This window comes from Haliaeetus leucocephalus, unplaced genomic scaffold (genome assembly GCF_000737465.1).
Source record: "Haliaeetus leucocephalus isolate CR32 unplaced genomic scaffold, Haliaeetus_leucocephalus-4.0 Scaffold536, whole genome shotgun sequence".
NCBI classification, from domain to species: domain Eukaryota; kingdom Metazoa; phylum Chordata; class Aves; order Accipitriformes; family Accipitridae; genus Haliaeetus; species Haliaeetus leucocephalus.
Window position 1 is genome coordinate 4676147 of NW_010972972.1, and position 19634 is coordinate 4695780.

The following is a 19634-nucleotide window of genomic DNA, read 5'->3' on the forward strand; positions in this document are numbered from 1 at the left end:
AAAACAAAACCCCCCCCCCCCCCCCCCCAATGTCAGAGCCACTTTTGGCACCCGCTGTGCTGCTTGAGGCTGGCTGAGATGAAAGGGAAGGTCCAACATGGCACATGCCCCTGGCTGGGTGCTGTGAACTGCAGTAGCACGTAGGACAACTCGCCGTGAAGCACAGACGTGCTGGGTTTGCTCTAACTTCCCCCAAGTCGGGGCTTTGGCAAAGCAGCCAGCACCTGAGGATGGCAGCAGGACCAGGAAATTTCACGTGGGTGTTCTTCCACCCATGGTGGTGAGAAGGTGGTGAACACAAGGAGGGAGAAGAAACACAGGTGATGGATGGGAAGAAGAGCCTGTTAATTGGTACATGATGGTTTGCTCAAGGCTGACTCATATCTCCCCTTTTAAAGTCTTGCAGTCATGCTTCTTATCTTTGCTGTGTGGGTGAAATGTTTTGCCTATGGTCTTACAAAAAGCCTGTGACAAAGCAGGAAATGCTGAAACCAGTTCTCCCACCTCCTGGAGTACCCTCCACCTCTTTGGACCTGCCTTGGTATACTGTGAATAACATGCAAGTTACTCTGCTTGCATCACACCCACCTACCCATCTCTGTTGCATCTCATGGCCCAGGAGCTTTCAGAAACTAGAATTGCCACCAGAAAATGCCAGGAAGACAGCTGAAGCCTTTTCCAGCCCAGGTCCAATACACGGCGCTGAGCTAATGTGTGAAATGTTGTTTCTTATAGTTAAGCATATCCTTATGTACTTTACTATATTGAGGTTCCTCCTGGCCCAGGAAAACTCTTCCTTGGCCTTTCAACTTAAAGGATAATTCTCAGAGGTTGGGATAGGACCAGAACCAGAGTTTGATACTGCTGTGGATGAGCATCTTCACTCTGTCAGCTGAATACCTGACGGCATATTTACGCTACTCCTTGAGATCCTCCCTGCCAGTCAGCCAGATATGAAATCTTTTACCAGATCCTCATGTAGACAGTCTAGTGCTCAGGAAAAAACAGCATAAATTGCTCAATATGGGGTAAAACATGGCTTGCACATATGTCTATGGTCTTAGGGAAGAAGCAGAAGTGGCAGTTCTTTGCTGCACCTGCTGCATTAGCTACTTGGTGTTTCAGTCACTCACAGCGATGCTGATCCAGACGCAGGCTTGGAAGAGTTTCATGCTCTTTAAAACACAGGAGAAGGTAATCCAGGCTGCAGTGTCGTATTGTATAGGACTACGCGGTCTGCTTTAGAGACAGCTGCAGGAGGTAAAATGATAGAAGAAAGGAGGCAACGACTGTGTCCCTTTTTCACAGCATGAAGCCAGCAGTGCTAGAAGAAAAAGGCAAGCTGCCCTCCTCGTTGCCTTGCCCCTACTGAATCCATCAAAGGAGGACACAGTCCTAGAACCTGGGGAATTGGTTTCTCACCAGACCTCTCTGTTTTGCCCGTCTTTGAGCACTGCAAGTCTCACAGAGACACTCTGACATCGATTTGAAAGGTCAAATGAGAACTGGCCTGTCCAGGGTTGGAGTCTGGGCTCAGATCAGACGTGGGACTTCTTGATCTGCGATGGGGAGTGAAGGCCAGTGACGCTGGAACCATGGAAAGTCAGGACTAGCCCGTCAGAGCCAAGGACAGTTTAGGAAGGAGCTTTCCTGACCCCCCTCTGATAAATCTCCCTGCAGCTCTCTCTACAGATCCCTGAAGACATTCATCCAGCCTCATCTGGCCATAGGCAAGCCAGGCGGTTCCTAGGGCAACAGATTCGCTGATTCCCCAAAACTGGATGTTGCTCTTGCCTTTTTGTCCCACGGCTCTTGAGCATCCAAGATTTCCATTCTGGCTTGCAGAGCTCTCAGCAGCGACTACCTGTGCCTCGTGTTGGCAACCCATCCACAGCAGCGCTGGAGGTAATGGAGCAACACACAGTCAGCCTGAGAGGCTTATCATTATCAGCTTAGGAGATGTAGGTCTTCAGGGAATTTTAATCAGCAGAGACACTTTCACACCCAAAGAGACAAAGATATTATCAATTCCCTTAAATGGGCACCAGAAGAGCTGAGCTGCAGCTCTTGGGACTCTTCCTCTGTTCATCCCGGCTGAAATAAATTGCTCCATGAACTGCAGCGATGCCGTGCTGATGCCCAACTTCTAATGCTCCGGCTCTTCAGCAACAGATGTACTTTGAAAGTTAAATTTTTCTGAAGGATTTCCTTTTCCGTGAGGAATATGCTGTTGATTTCTCTCACGGCTCTGGAAGGCACCCTTCGTGATGGCCACGCTGAAAAGCTGTACTAGGACACAGCAGGCTACTGCTATTTAAAAATGCCTGGCTGTCTTCTGGGTCAGTGCTTATTTTCACTGGTAGTTTTGATCTGTTTTTTCTCTCCCTCTCTCCGAGGGCATGCCGCACTTGCCCTGCTGTAGTGTACCATGCTGTGCGGCAACAGATAATGGAGACTTAGCGAGGTGTTCGCCTGGATGCCCGTTTCAGGTGAAGGAATTAATGCCTGGGGGCTTGTTTGGGACTCCTGCAGACTCAGGGTTTGAAATATGGCAATGTTTACACTTATCCTTTTTCTTGCTTCTGTCAACATCTTCATTAAACGATAATTCCTTTAAAAAAAATAAAAATCACATGGTTGACATGAAGATGGACAAGAGCAATTGAATATTTTATTCCCCACCCCTCCCTTCTGTGGTCAGCTGAATTGCAGGTATTGCTGGTTATTTGATGGCTGGGTGGCAGTTAGGACTGATCGTTTCTATACCCCCAGGAGGCAAAGAAAAAGAGACATTGGGGGTGTTTTGCTCTATCTCTGGTCTTAGCTTTACTGAAGAGTTAAAGCATGTGTTCAACAGATGTGTCACTCCAGCTGGGTTAACTAAGTTTGAGCAGCACTACAAAATAGCCATCTGCAACAGTCTGTGTGGTTCAAATGTCCCTTGGAAGTAGTCATCTCAAGGGTTGTCTTTATGAATGACATTTAAAGGGCACTAAAAAGTACGTGTGCTCTGAAACCAGGTACATTGACCCTCGTTAATTTTTATGCAGGCTCTGGAAATGAAGTGAAATCAAAATATTTCCTTCAGAGACAGTCCTCAGAAAGGTTTTAAATACAGTCTTAAAAGAACGCCAGTAGAAATTCCTACAGATTAACTTTTCTGCCAGTCTAAAATAGGGCCAGTTAATTCCCATTAAACTGAGCAGGCACTTACCCAACCCTGTGGGCACAGAGAGGAGTAGTGGGAAGTCTATGGCAGACCATGGGCTCTCCATGAAGCAAGAGAGATGAAGCCATCAGATTGCTGGAGGCTGCTGCCTGCTGAGACCTTCCACCTCCCCAGGAAAGTTCATATCTAACTCATGTTCCATATTAATTTATTTATTTATGTATTTATTTTCTGTAACTCCCCATTATGGATGAAGTGGTGTTAGAAAATGGGCATATAAGAAATTATTGCATATGCTGCTGGTAAATTAATAAAGTCTGTTGCAACGGGAGAGCTCTTACATAGTAGAAGTTGGGTGTCGGGCAGCCCAGGTGCTGTCAGACATGTCGTGGACATGCAGCTCAGAGCCTGGGGTGGGTTCTTTCTCTGCTCCTGTATGATCTCCTGTGTAACATCTGGCAGGCCATGCAGAGACCTTGCCTTAAAAAATGCTGACCTAAGTCCTACACAGTGGAAATCCACAATTACAACAGCGAGAACATACCTCTTGGACCTTGTTTCATCCCACACTAAAAATAACATAAAGCTTTGGGTCTAGTACAGACATTTCCTATGCAGCCTAGGCTAGATAGCTGAACTTCATAAGTCCTCAGTTTCTAAACCTTTAAATGATGCTAATGATGCTGTTCTACCATGACATATTAGCTAGATGTTTGGGTAGCCTGATAACAGGTACATATTGTTATAGGCAAGGTGAGAGCTGGAGGAAGATATAATGCCAGTACTGTAGTTCAGTATCCAAGTTAAAGTTTCTCCAGCAAATATTTGAAAGCTCAGACATTTAGATAAGGTTGTGAAACTGGCTATTTTCTTCAAGCTGCCAAAGATGCCAGTGGCTAGGAGAGACCTATTGGGACAGAAGATGTTCTGGGATTATTTCCTCCATGGGGTTTGTAAAGCCTTAGTATAAAGGAAATGCAACTCAGTGTCATGTTCAAGCTTTATTGTAGGGAGCAATGCCATTTATCAGATCTGGCAGGATCTGATGAATGCTCCAGTGAGGTTATGGTGTTGCGGGAAGGTTTGCAACATAGTATAGGGTAAGTCATCATGCAAAACGTCAGCCAGCCATTCATAAGTCAACTGACGCAGTTAGAAGTCTTGTTACCATTCGCCGTGAACAGGGTTGGCCAAAACCCATCATTCTTTGTCTGCCAGAAGATTTAGTGTGATTTTTTTTTTTTTTTTGGCCGCGCTGCAATGAAGCAATTTATTTTTTAAATATCCAAGGAACTGCAAGCTTCCTGAGCTCTTCAAGTGCAGGGTGGGTTTGCTGTTCCCCTCAGGTTTTCTGTTAAGGGGCCATCAGTGAAATCGTCGTTGTCGCTGAGCTGCTGTGGCTGGTTTCCAGGCTTCTCCGTGCTGGCCAGGCTTGCATACATATACCAAACATTCACCTGCTTTCAGCTTCCCTGGCCATAAGACAGACCTGCTTGATATCTTTATTCCCAGGTAAGACACCTGGCGATTTCTAAGTTCTCCAGACATAGAGCCAGACATTTTTATTTTTTTGAATCACATTTTGACACATTTAAAGAAAAACATTTTAAACAAGTTGGGCAAGTGCTTTTTCAGTTAACACCACATGAAACACTCCATATGCCTCTAGTACCTGGCTTTAACTTGCTTATTAAAGGTCCAGCCTTGATAAGACTCATGTAAAGAAAATGATAAACAGTAGCCACTTCTCAGGTCGAATCATAGCTGGATTCTAAGAGGTCTGGAACTGTCCCGTGGAAGAGGAGCATTTCTCTATGTATTGCTATATAACAAGTTTCTGGAGATGAGACTGTCAAATTAAACACTCAGGTTTTGACGCCTAAATAAATATACTTATAAATACCTCATCCGGTGTTATGAGACTGTTTCCTGCCAGCTCTAATATTGACTATCCAAACTACCTGCACGTCATATATTCCACTAATGCCAGTGCCAGAGACTTCAGATCTCACAGGCTACAAAATCAGCTTCCAAGAAAATCAAATAAATCTAGCCATTTTGGGAAAGAAGTGGACTCACTTGAACTTGACTCTACAGGACTCTTCAGGGCTGACATATAACTGCTCTGATGCAAACCACACAATCTGGAGAAAAAGGGATTCCACACACCGGACTGCAACTTGAACACAGGATAATATGGCAGAGAAAGACACTCCCTCCAGAAAACCACAGCCCCACCAAAACCATGGGACATCAAACCCTTCTGTGCTGTGTGGTCAAGAAACTGATGTCAGATCGGGTTGACATCAAGCGAACTCAAAGTCAGGGAAAGGACAAAATGGAGAGGAACTTGCAAAGAATCAAAGGATGGAGGTTAGCTAATGACAGGCAGTGAGGCTGGAGCGATAATAAATCTTGTCAGTCTGGCTTTACATAATTTTTGTGATTGAGTCACAAGTCTGGCATGTAAAGGCAAGTGGTGATGTTGTCTTCTTAAATGCCTACAAGTTGTCATCCTACTGAGAGGTGATATTGAGAGAGAAAGTTAGTGCTACATAGTCAGTGTGTCCACGTCATAAAGAAAATAAAAAAATGATTAATTGATGTTTTGAAATAAAATAGTAGATGAGGAGCCTCCTTTGGTAGTGTTTTCCAGTGGAGCCTCTGGGATGTCATTTTTTCCAGTGCTGTTCAATAACTGTATCACATTTTCTGGAAGAAACAGAAAAATCATTATTCATAAAACTTTCAGATTGGTTTGGACCTCTCATTAAATGGACATATTTGAAACGTATCCACTAAACTAAAACCAGACGGGTTTGTATACATCTGGGAACAAAGAATTCATACTACACTTCCAAGGCAGAGGTTTGCATTAAGGAAAGCAGAGATGGGCTTGAAAGCAGTGATGCTGAAACTGTGTTCATCTGAGCTATAGATTTAAAGTGGAGAAAAATCAAATAGGTGATAAAAGATGCTGTCACCCCTATATTCAACATTAAGGAGTAAGGCTCACTAATGGATACTGGTTTTAATTTAGCAAAGAGAAGGAAAATTAAAAATGAATGTCAAGAGCGTTGCAAGGATGAGATCCTGAAAGCACGCTCTATGGCAAAAGCCTTAAGGAGCTCTTTGTTTTACTCAGAGGATGACTAGGGTGTGAGGGAATTACGGTGTGCAAATGTCTACAGGGAGGTGATATTTATTGTGCTTCCTGGTTTTTTGTTTCCCAGGCAAAGGTGGAGTGAGAGCCGGTTTCAGGAAGCTGAAGCCAGACACACTAGATGTTAAGTGGGTATTTTTAATGTTGACGGTAATTAACAGTTGGAATAATAGACGTGGGAACCTGGTAGATCCTCCAAGGCTGGAGCTTTTAATTAAGGCTCAGAGGACTTGAAGAAAGGCTAACGTGAGCATTGCCATGCTGCTCTCCCTTGATTTTCCCTATAATCAGTGGAGATATGAGATTTTTCTGCAGGGAGAGTCAGAAGAGGAGCCAAACCTTTCCCCTGTCTTCTCTGCTGGCTGCAGAGGGTTTCCAGAGAAATCAGCTTTATTCAGCGGTACCCTCTGGTAGAATTCATTACAGAACGCATTTTATTTCTAGGACTCTCGAAGAGCTGAGAGCAGCAGCAGCTCCTGGGAGGCTGTTTGGGCAGGCTGATGTGGGAGGTCAGACTGAGAGATTAGAGCACCCTCTTCTGCTCTGAAAATTTAAAGCAAAGCGATACAGCTGTGGCTCAACCTTCCCATGGGAAAGGTTATGGCTGCGGGAAAGCGTGCATCCCTCGCTCACTTCAGTGAGGACAGAAGAGTGTTGGGAATTGATCTGATGGCAGGCAAATAACACAGCATTACAAAGGAATCTTCGCTCTGTGATGTGGTTGTTGCAGTAATGATGAGCTTAAGGTGTGAGAAAAAAGCAAGGTTTGGAGGCATAAGCAAGGTTTTAAACTTTAATGTTAATTCCAGCCAGATGAATTACCTTAATAACACTTTTTTTTTTTTTTTTGCCTCGGCTGCTTAATTTACCTTGCTTGTTTATTAGCGAGGCAAATCAGGCAGTGCCAGGACCTGAGCTTGTTTTGCAAAAGTAGGAGTGTTATCCCCAGCCCTGGATACCCTAAGCGTGGGACAGATGTGGCAGAGCTATTTGGGATAACCAGCTTTTCCTATGGAGGGTGGATTCCTGCCACTGTTATTACTTGATTGCAGGAGGGTCTTTTCTTTCACTGGCAAACAAGAAGCAGAATAAAAGGGAGAAAGTGATAAAAGTTTCAACCCACTTGGCTATGAAAAAATATGGATTGTTAAGGGTCAGAGTAATTATGCTAATAAATAGCCCTCCAAGTCGATTACTTTTTAATCTTTTAATCTTTGCTGGGTGACTGACCCACATTTTTTTTCAACACAGGAGATTTTAAGGCTATAAACATCCCCTAGAAAGGAATCACTGAGGTTTTGCAGCTACTCCAAGAGACTTTGAAACTGTTGACCCTGACTGAAATTAAACTGCAGTACTGTTGTCCATACAGAAAGAAATGAGACAGCAGTGAGCCTATGATATATGGATAGAGATGTAGGTGTATTTGTATATGGAAATCAAACTTTTAAGTTCAGTTCAAAAAATCAGACTCCTGGCTGCAAAAACTTCATTTAATTTCATGCTTTGATCAAACCCCAGTGTCAAAACCTAATGCACTAGTAGCACACAAAGCTGCGTTCTCAGTTTAGGCTTGACATTAGCGTGTGTTTTAAGCACTTTTCAAATGCAAAGTAATTTGGTAATTCCTGATAACCATCTTCAGTTGTACCAGTCTTCAATGAAGCATGTGTCCAGGAGCCTTTCTGGTTCTGGGCCGTGTAAGAAATTCAATGAATGGAAGGAAACGCATGAAATGAAGGGAGAGAGCTGCTTTCCCCACTGCATCTGAAAGACTTTGTGGCTGCCCATAATCATCAGTCATGAACAAAGAACTGCTCCTGAACACACACCAATGAGACGTGTATAATTTATATGACGTATTTGAAGTTCATACTGCTAAAAGGTTGAATTACAAATGTTTCCCTCTAGACCACAGATGCCGGTTCTGTGACCTCAGCTAAATTATTGGAAGGAACTTCCTAGCTAGGACAGGCATGGAGACATTCAAGGTCTTTCCAAGAAGACGGTTTTATTGCCAGCTCCACTGGGGAAGGAAGGTGTATGGGAGTGTGGGGAGGGTTATTGGAGGGCTTGGCTGTAGGGAGATATCTGGAAGACCCAGGGAAATAACCAAGAAGATTTTGATACAAATATAAAAATCTCTGTGTGTGTCATGATGGGTACAAGGAAGAAATGGGGAAAAGGGGAACAGAAGACCCCAGGAGGATGCTAGAGACCAAAATCAAATATTCTGCTTACCCCAAACCTAAAATAGCTCTTGTCTCTGCTGCTTACATGGCAGAAGAGGAGCTATCCCTGCTGCGGTGCAGAGAGACTTAAGGAGCTGTTCCGCAGGGGCAGATCCCAGGAGCTAAATCCCACTAATCCAAGGGCAGAGCTTTAAGATGCCATCCCTACAATCACTGAGTTAGATATGAGTACATCTCTGCACTGAGGCAGTTCAGAATGAGGCAGCCTTGGAGCTCTGCAAGACCTTCACCGAGGAACTAAGGGCTCGGGAGGAGGTACCCCAAGTCGTGAAACCCTGGAGGAGAAGGATGGCCCTCACCAAAAGGGACATAGGAAACTTCTGACACACCGCGGAGGGGCCCAGAGCACCCACCCAGTTGGAGTGGCCCCTCCAAGCAAGACGTTGAAGGAGGTGGACACCCACGCGTCCTTGCAGGGGAGCCTGACTATGCATCGCCTATCCTTGAGGTGGGACCCGCGTCCGAGGATAACCGCTGCTGGCGGTGAGAAGCTGCTCCGCTGGTGGATGGCTCCGTCTGGAGGTCTCTCTCCATCAGGCTAGAGGACCTGCGGGTGCATTTACGGTACGCGCTGCATTGCGGCGCTCTGCGTTACCTGTCTCGGTGGCTGAGGATCCGGGATAAAAATACTTCGCCAGTAATGAATAGGTAAGCTGGTAAGGGGCCTGGTATTTTTAGAGCACAAACCTGCTTGGATCAGCAAATTTTCTAAGCCACAGGGTGACACTGCAGATGGTGGGGAGGCTGTTGTGGGGGTGAGATTTCTGTGGCTGGCTGGGAAGGGTGAGTTTGTTATTCCCCAAAAGCCTATGGCTCCTAGGCTTTAACCAAGAATATTTTAAGCCAAGGGTGAACACAAAGCTTTTGCCATGACAGTTATTTAACAGTTCTTTATCTAAATTCAAATCATAATCCTCCTTTTCCCTCATTTTGTGATTACCTGTTTATCCAGCTTTCATTTTGCCAGGTTTAAGAGACTCCACTGTAAGTTGTCCTTGAAAAACCTTTTCAGAAAGTTTTAAAATTACATGCACATACATATGTATCTCTAAGTATATGTATATATGGGTCTATGTATGTGTGTGTGTATTTATGTTTGTATGGGCTCTGATTCATATTCAAAACTCACTGAGGATTTTGGATGGCAAAAGTTGCTGGCTTAGTGCATTTCACCTTTTTATTTTCTTATATGCATGTTTGTCTCTGTGATTTGGGAATTACCCTTCCAAAGAACCCAAACCATAGTGTATCCATAGGTTGCGTTTACTGCTGCAGACAAAGCAGACTCACTCTTCACTGCCTGGTTTCAGAATATATTGCAAAGCATTTTAAAAAGTTTTTACCAGTGTGCATTAAAGGGTTGTGGTATGTCTAACTGGCACTGGCTGGATGCATGTCTGCATGGTGCAGTGGCTTGTGTGGTGCATGTCCATGTGTCTGTGCAGGGTTTTGGCACCTCATACACTTGCACCTTGAGAACCGTTGTGTAATTTGGGCTGACTCAGCTGGAGCTACATGTGCTGAACAAATACGTATACAGGAAGGCAAATGTAATCTACTTTTCTTCCAGCAGCTGGTGATGCACTGCCTGGCTTCCTGAAGAACTCGGCGCAGACCTACCCACCTCTAAAACAATGTCATTTCTCCTGCTGCGTCCTAACAGCTTGTTCTGGGTGCTGTCAAGGCACATTAGATTGCATCAGTTCAACACTGGAAATTTATTCAAGACATTTTTCCAGGCTCCCTGGTGGCTGCTGTTGGGAATAATCCTACTTTGCTCTCCAGCATATTGTTCTGTTTTTAAAATTGGACTGCTCGGACCCTGGAACTGTGACCCCTTCTTTTCCAAAGCCTTTCCCCACGTGGCTGCCAGGTTAGCAGTGGGACGAATAAGTAAAGATCCTTCACTAGATCTTGGCCAGAGGCTGGATTATGTGGTCCTGCAAGAAGAATGTGAGACATCAAGAGCTCTGGTTAGATTCATTAACTTTGGAAAGCTTTCCTCAGCTTTCATAGGCCCTCTGAACCCTGGCTTCTGTGAGGTGGCTACACTTTTAGGGGAAAACTGGAATAAAGCCATCTTCTCATGGATGTGTATCAATTATAAACTGGATTCCACCATCTACCACCCTACATTTGCAAGGACTCTGCCCTCTCCAACCCGAGTTTTGTTTACAATAATGAAATATTTTAACTGGGCTCATGTTGGCATCATTGCTTCCAATGAGGATATTTGGATGGACACGGCCAACAAGTTAGCAAGTGCACTCAGGAACCAGGGGCTTCCTGTAGGTATTGTTACACCCATGCGTAAAGGAGAAAAGGGCATTGAAGACACCTGGAATGAGATTAAAGAAGTTGATGGCATCAGAAGTAAGTGCTTTGAGTCTCATTCCTTTATTTTTCTTTTCTCCAGGGTAGGACTGCGTTGTTATCCAATAAGCATAACATAGAGAATGAAATTTGGAAGTAATTTAAGTCAAGCAGAATATTATCTCTGACCCTAATGGAGCCAGGGCTTCACATAAAAGAATGCTGTGCATTTTGTATGTGATGGAGATAGGACAAAATAGTCTTCTACAACATGAAAGATTGGGTCCAGCTTGTCTGAAAAAATAATATTTAGTAGATGGGTGTCTGTTCTCGACCCTGTCAAGTGTAAAGAGGTGCTTATAGGAAGGTTTTATATTTATGGTGGTTTGGATTATAGATTATCAAAAATCTCATGCTTTGATGCTGTGCCCTTGCTACCTGTGTTCCATGAAGGTATCAGAAGTGAAATCCAGTGTTATACACCACATACTAAAGCAGTGGAAGGGCTCTTACTGATGTACAGCACGTAGTAAAGAATGATCTTTTTTCTCTTGAGAAAATGTGGGAAAAAAGTAATGTTCTTCTGGTTCAGAGCCTTGTTAGGAATTCTGTGATGGATCTCTGATCCTGGATGTACACCTCTGCAGTCAGCACTGTGAATCCAGATGAGGATGCATTGTAGCTGAGACTTTGACTTTTATGCCAAAGACTAACAAGGGTAGCAAGATGCTCTCTAACTGCCAGTTTTATCAGTGCTCAAATCTACGCTTGTGACCAAATCCACCTTGGGTGGGTTCATTTCATCACCATCACAGCTCTCCATGTGAGTTAGAAATGACGGGCTCCTTTCATAATCAATGGAGAGAACCAGTCCCTCTTCAAACATCATTCATCTGACCAGCTTAAGCTCCGTGTTATAGTATGGGATGAATCACTGCCTAGGAGTACCCATTTCTTTCGTGTAATTCAGCAACCTGAAAATGATCTTGTTCATTTCAGCTTCTACTTTGCCACGGATACTCTTTCTCCCAAGGAGAAAACACAGCTATGCTAGAGACCTTGCTCCCTCCTGATTTAGTAGCATGCAGGTTTTCTTTGCAATTTTCCTTCCCATCATTGCCCTACTTTGCTCCTCTCACTGACTGAGTTTTGAAATGCTGTCTTGGATGAAAGATCAGGAGTGCTTCCTTTCACGAAGGGCCAGCGAGCGCTGTGGAAAGCCTGCTAAACAGACATACCTGTATTTCAGATCTCCCCACCAGACAGGGGGACATTGGCCCTATGGCATTTTGCAGGCAAAGACACAGACTCTGTGATGGCCAAGCATGGACCAGATATTGAAACACAACACAGTGCCCAACATAAAATCTGTATATATGGTGACAGGGTGAATGGGTGGAGCTTGGGCACTGCTAACGACTGTGTGATGTCTGTCAGCACAGGGCACACGAAGGGAAAGCTCATGTCTCTCAGTCAATGACAGCAATGACCGTGACTACCCATCATGTTAGCCCATGCCTCACTTTTGTCAAAATTTCTCTCCATTCCTCCTTCTGTATGGCTGCAGGAATGGGTAATGTTTACAGCTTCCTTTGCTAGATGTTGCAGACCTCCAGAGGTTGAACAAAATTGGTGTAGCTCCCAACTTCCTCAGCACATAACATTGGTAGGGGACCACTAGTGTCTGACCTGATACAGCAGTTCAGACAGGTCTTTTATTGGGGAGGAGGGAGCTATTTTGTGTTGAAACCCCCAAATGGATTAACAACACTGTCTGCCATCCTTGTGTTTCAGTTATCCTCCTGTGCATGCATTCTGTGCTCATTGGCGGGGAGGAACAAGCCACCTTACTCACAAAAGCTCTGGAAATGGGACTAGCAGATGGAAGATACGTCTTTGTTCCATATGACACTTTACTGTACAATCTTCCTTACCAAAACAACTCATTCAACATCTTTGATAATGACAGCAAGCTCCAGGAAGCATACGATGCTGTGTTGACTGTCACACTGGAGTCTGGAGAAAGGACTTTCTATGAATCATTCAGGGAAGCTAAAGAAAGAGGTGAAATTACCATGGATTTGGAAGACACCCAGGTAAATATTCTTTCTCTCAGGCTTTTCTGGGACCAGGTAATGGGAGACATGAGACAAGAAATAGTTATAAAGAAAGTACAGGTGAGAGACAACCCAGACTGTATGCTTTTATTTTGAGGAAATTATGGTGAAAGTTGGATGTAGTCTGCATTCGTTTGGAAAGAATATTTCTCCTGGATGTCTGGCAATCTAATTCAGTTTGTTCAACTGCAAGACCATGCTGGGAATTCAAGAGAAAAGGGTTGTCTCTGAGGCTCTGAGATTTGGTTTGCATGTGCTAACTGCAATAGGCCCAAGCTGAAAAGGTGTCTCCTAAGGTGGTTAAAGTCCACGGAGTTTGTAAGGCACCAAAATAAGATGTCCACACACCTGACAATCTGGGGGGATGCGACAGACAAATGAAATACTGGATGCTTCTAGAAGGAAATGCTTAGAATCATTGCTGCCTCATTCTTCCTAGCACTATAGTCAAAGTTATTCTTTGTCGGCGCAGTTATCTAAATGTCACCAGTAGCCTACAAAAAAACAAATCAGTTGCTACCTTGTAAACATTACAAGAAGAACTGGGGAATCTGTCATGCGGGTGAAGAGATGCAGGATTCAGCTGAGCTAATCTTCAAATCTCACTATGATCTTTCAAAAAATTATAAGTACTTTTAAGGCATGATTTATCTGATCTGCATGGATATCTACTTTAGAAGGTGAATCATGCCTTGAAAGCATTCATTTCTTTCCCTTCACCGTAATGAGAGCCCAGGTTGACTATATTGACTGTAGCGTTCTTCACTGTAGGTGTCTACATCTGATCAATGAATCCCACCACAGATGTCAAATTCTATGGCTCCCAACAGCACTCCTCATTTTATCACAAGTGTATAATCTCTCTTCATTTACCAACTGCGAATGACCATGTGATTGCAAAAGCCACCACCTCTGTTTTTAGGGGAGGGGAAAGTTATAGGTTCCTAAATCAGGTCAGGCACAGAAGGGAGAAATGCAAGGAGAAAAGGCTCTGGTGCCTCAAAGAATGAGTTTGCTGTGGCTCTGCTTTGTGACTTTTACATCTTAGGAATAAACAATGTTCTGACAAAAAGGATGGATCCTTTGGGCATGACACTTTTCCTACCTGGTAAGGAGGCAAGCCTCTGACTTCGATGTTCTATCTTTGGTAGATGTTTCAGCACAGTGCTTTGAGGCAGGTTGTGATAAAATGCCAGCTGAACATCAGGCTCAGAGTCTTGGCTCCTCCCATGTTGAAGCAATTTTACATGGTTTTAAAAATATTTTGAAATTGTATTTTGGGAAGCAACCATAAGAAAAGACAGATATTCAAGATCACACATATCAATCCAGAGCTACCTTTGATCTAAGATTCTTCAAACCCATTATCCCATGAGCCTTAATGCTCAAGTGTCTCAGTTCTTGAGTTTACAGCTTAGCCAGTGGGACATTAGACAGACAACCAGAGGTTGACAGCAGTATATCCTGACCTCAATTTCTCCTGTATTTCTAGGTTTCTCCACTTTTTGGAACAATCTATGATGCCATTTACTTCATGGCAATGGCTATAGACAGTGCTCGAAGGAAAGGAGTCAGAATCTTGGGAGCTAACATAGCTGAGCACACAAAAAACTTCAGTTTCCCTGGATTTAGTCACCGTGTAGAGACGGACAACTGTGGGAAGGGGCTGAGCAACTACGTGATACTGGACACAGACGGTCGTGGGAACCAGCTCTTCCCGACCCACTTGCTGGACATGTCTTCAGACTCTGTGAAAGCCCTAGGCCGGGCCATCCACTTTCCCAGTGGAGCTCCACCCAAACCAGACTCCAGCTGTTGGTTTGATCCAGATGTTCTCTGCACTGGAGGTAAGAAAGACAAAAAAACAGGGTCAAATGGCATTGGGTTCATGCTTTTTATTTATTTCATCTTTTTTCTTACTCCAGGGGACAGCACCCCAAAGAGAAAACGTTAAACTCAAGAAATTCCTATAAATATGACCAGTCGTGGTGCTCTTTGTAATGGGAGCCCTATACAGAGATCCCACTATTGATACACAAGACTCTTTTTATTTCTTGTTAGGTCAATAAGGTTGTTGCCACTGTTGTGTGCTGGAAAGAGTTTTCCTGGTCTAACACTCAACATCTGCCTATTGTGATAGCAATCAATATATGCCAGAGGCTCCAGCCAGCACCGTGTCCGTGTCCTTCTGAGGGACAGGGCACTAAGAGGATTTGCGTTGAAGACAGCCTGAGAGAGCTGCACAGCAGCAGATGCTCTCACCTTCTCTCCTGGTTAACCCCAGCTTCTCTATGCAGTTAGCTGTGCAGCTTTAAGGATCATCAGAGCTCACCTCATCAAGAAAAGATGATAATCATTACTCAAAATAATCTGCGTTACTGTAGACAACAGAGGTGGTAACTGAAGACTTAGGGGCAGAGATATCTATACTGCTTCCTGGGTTTGCGAGACTAGGTGCTGGTTTTACTTATTATTTTTAATTTGAGGCAACTGTGGTGCAGTTTTAAAGTCTGCAGGGAAACCAAAATCTCCGGGCAGGATACTTAGCCTCCACTTGACATATTTACTTATAATACCAAGCATTTACTCCTACTGCTCCAGGATATGACTTAAACAGACAAAATTAACCACATCTACAGAATATTTCATTCAGCAGCTGAGAAAAACATTCCCCTTGGCTCAGCCATACCTGGTTTAAATCAGTGTCGCTCTATGGAAATTGGAGATAAACTGATCTTACAGCAGCTGGCAAGCTATAGAAGAGACAAATATAATGCTACCATACATCTAATTTTGCACTGCTACTAGGAATGGTGTAGCAATTTAGCATCCCATTGCAGTCTATGGAAAAACCCCACTGATTTTTAGAGCGATCACTTTTTATGTTCACACCTTAGAAAAGCATAAAGCTCTAGGCACTTGTCAGTGAAGGGGTAATTTATTATTATTACTAATATTTCAGAGACTGAATTTTATGACTAGAATTAAATCCAGGCCTCAGCGTGGCTTTTGTATGAAGTTAGGGTTGGAGTGGGGTTGGATGTGAAGCTGCCAGGCTGCTGTGGTGCCTGACCCCAGGTCCACCAGGAGTGGGGCTGAGCAGGTATTCCCAGTACACGTACACACACACTGCAGACATAGCCAGTCACCCACAGGAGAGCAATGTATTTACAGGCACTGTTACCCACAACCAGCATTGCCGAGACATGGACAACACAAATGGCTTGATCCTGTTCTTATGCACCACTTAATCAGGCTCCAAGCTTGCTGTAAGATCTCACAACCCCAGCTCCTGCACACATACAAATGCATCCTCTGGTAGATGGTCCAAATGTGTAATTCCCCCATAGCCAGCTCTCAAATCCTTTGGTCTTTGCAGCAGCTCGTCTCCAGACTTGTGGTCTCTCATAGGTTGCAGGCTCCAGGACTTCTTATCTTACGTGTTGGTTAAGTTGATGGGAAGTCTACAAATGTCACACACAGGCAGAGAGCACACTAACCCAGGAAAAAAAAAATTAGGAATAGGGGCTAAGCAGAAGGTAGGACAGATTGCAATGATCAGGTGCAGCATTTGGCTGGAAAAATGCACAACATGCTTATGTGTGACCAGCATCTCCATCGTCTCTAGTATCCCATACTCGAGCATCCCCACCCCCATCCCTCCCTTTCCCCATTTTTGTCCCATAAGAAGTTTCACATACTCCCACAGTCCCATTAAAACATCCACTAATGAGTTTAACACAATCCCACGTCCCCCCAAGTATGCCATAAGTTTGCCCTTTCCCAGGAGTCCGTGATAACCTTGCTTTCACTTCTGATTAGTTATAAAGTTCTGGTTGAGCTTCCTCAAGGCTTTGCATCCTTCATGCAATGGCCCATCCATCAGTGACATGAGTGCTCTGGTCTTTGGTATTGCTTTCCCTATCTCCTATTCCTTAGGGTTTGTTTATCTGGGTGTTAATTTTTTACTTCTCTTGTCTTTTTACTGTCTCTTGTTCACCCCAGTGAATTTTGTGCTCCGACCAGCTCTTGCTCTCAGCTTATCAGATGCTGCTTCAGTGAATGAAATTGGATTTGGATGTTTTCCACCTGTGGAAGAGTCCTCATGTGATGTGTAACTGTGCCCCTACTTCAAGCAAAGGACATGATCAGGGAGAGACCCTTTGCTGTTCCTTGGTTTTCTGCACCCCCTTTCAAGTACCATATTACCTTAGGGTCCTCTGAAGTATGGCCAAGCAGTTTTGGGTTATAAAATGTAATGGTAATAAGCAAAAGAATTTCTCTGAGGTGCTTTCTCAAAGGAGATTTATTCAGACAGCAGAGTCTCTGGGGGCTACCTGAGGAAGCTTAGGAGACAGCACCAGCAAAAAAAACCCCTGACTGAATACAGAACAGAGCATTAACAAACTCCACATTATTCCTAGCACATTGTGGTCTGGGTTACAGATTCTCTCTGAAAATGTTAGAAGGCCATGCAGAGATGTGAGATGGGACTTTCATACCCCTACACTTCATCTCTGGTTTGTCCAGGAGGCATTTTCTCATTTGTCCAGCAAGAAAACCAACCCATGCCGCTGTGACAGGGCTATTTAAAGCTTATTCTGTCTTTAATAACAAGTTTCATAGCAACAAACACAGCCCCAGGGCACTAGGTCTCCTGCAAATCTGCTTCTAAGCTGATCCAGTCCTTCCTTTTCCATGGATTTAGCATTGTGCAAGACCTTTATGGGATGTGTTCTGGCTCCACACTCACACCAGTCCTTCTGGAGGAGAACACATGTTTGGCAGCTCCCTTGCCCCCTAGGGATGAACATTGGGTTGCTGTCATTTGCTCTTATGAAGACCGCAACACTCTGACTTTGTCCATGTGTGAAGAACAAACCGTGTCCTCCAGGCCAGCTTGGTGAGGTCTTGCTCATTCCTGTTTTCAAGGTGAGCACCTCCTGGAGAAAGCTGGCTGTGTCTCCATTGCACTTTGGTGAAGTAAAACCTTGGTCTACATCCACACTGTCTGCGAGGTGGAGAAATGGGTGTGAAGCATCCACTCTACTGTGCCCGTATTTCTTCTCAGATGGAGGTGGACAGGGCTAGTTCCAGGCTGGAGCATGAAAGCCTAGTGACTTCTTATACAGAATCGTAGTATCATAGAATCACAGAATGGTTTGGGTTGGAAGGGATCTTCAAAGATCAAGTCCAAGCCCCCTGCCATGGGCAGGGACATCTTTCACTAGAATCATAGAATAGTTTGGGTTGGAAGGAACCTTTCAAGGTCGTCAAGTCCACCCCCGCCATCTAGTCCAACCCCCCACTAGACCAGGTAGCTCAAAGCCCTGCCAAACCTGACCTTGAACACTTCCAGGGGTGGAGCATCTACAACTTCTCTGGGCAACCTGTGCTAGGGTATCTGTAAGATCAATCAGGGACTGGGGCCCTGGGCTGAAGCAGAAATGAAGTCCAAAGCCAGCAGGAAAATCTCAGCTAAAATGCTTTGTCTTTTCCTGAAAAGAACACCAATTTTCAAAAATGCCTGCAGCTTTCACTGGGAAGCTCTAGGTTTCAGTGCTTGCAAAAAGGCCTGTGATTTAGGTGCAAGCATGACAGAGTTATGAACCTTTTAACAACCTAAATTTCTCCCTGCTTGTTTGTGTTTAAGGATCTCTGAATACAGAGAGAATAAATTAGAAGAAAACAGAAGACACAAGAGACAGAGCCAGCAGATGGTTCCCACTGGAATTTAGCTTATCCACTCATGTCAGCTTTCCTTAGCTCTCTAGCAGACACTTATAAGCAAAGTATCTGGTTCCAGTACTTCCTGTTGATGGGCCCGTTGAGGAAAACATCAACCACCTTCTTCTTGTCTTCTGCTCTTCTCAGCATTAGAAATCTGTAGCAGGGAAGGAAAATTCCCAGATGGGCTGGTGACTCACGCTGGCCGTCAGTTTGGTACCACATGATAAAGATTTTACAGCGTTTCAGTTCCTGGAGAGATGAGGGTCAAATGTTCAAAAGTTATGAACTTTGCAAAAGCTGCCTCTAAAAATTAATACTTCCCTGTGAGTCCAATCTTTATTTACTTGAAGAAAAACTAATTTTCCACTGATCCAGGGCCCTGGGTCTGGTATAGAAAAAAAAGTGCAAGGAAATAAATAATTAAAGTAGTTGCAGTTTCATGTAAATAAAGTCAGTAAGTATTTGTGTATTGACAAATTAACATTTCATAAAAATTGCCTTCTAGCATTCTCCTGGCTGAATATTTCACTTTGTAATCTAATGGTCTGATATCAATATTTTTAATATTATTGCCTAAATCAAAGGGATTTTCTAATTCACTGATTCTTTTCCCCTCTCTGCACAGGGATTGAACCTACAGTCATGATTTTGGGAGCAATGTTGATATTTGCCCTTGTGCTTTGTGCTGTGGGCCTGGCTTCTCTCATCAGGTGAGAACTGGAGTACGTATTAGATTTGGTGCCACTTTTAGCATCTGTGGGAGACTCGCACTTTAGCCAGCGGTTTAGACCATGTGAACACATAGCAGGTTTGATTGTGGTCTTTGGTCTCCAGCCACATATCTCTTCACTAAGTGGCTTGAGCACTGCAGGCATTGGGTCTGCAGTCTC

General features: G+C 44.1%; 1 protein-coding gene across 1 annotated transcript in view; it reads left to right on the plus strand.

Moving 5' to 3' along the window:
* Positions 1-10218: 10218 nt before the first annotated feature.
* GUCY2F (guanylate cyclase 2F, retinal) overlaps positions 10219-19634 on the plus strand; it is a 46400-nt gene continuing 36984 nt past the window's right edge. Inside the window, exons 1-4 of the mRNA XM_010576748.1 lie at positions 10219-10957; positions 12692-12993; positions 14507-14861; positions 19370-19454. Of these exons, the coding sequence (XP_010575050.1) occupies positions 10219-10957; positions 12692-12993; positions 14507-14861; positions 19370-19454 (1481 nt within the window). The remainder of the gene's footprint in view (positions 10958-12691; positions 12994-14506; positions 14862-19369; positions 19455-19634) is intronic.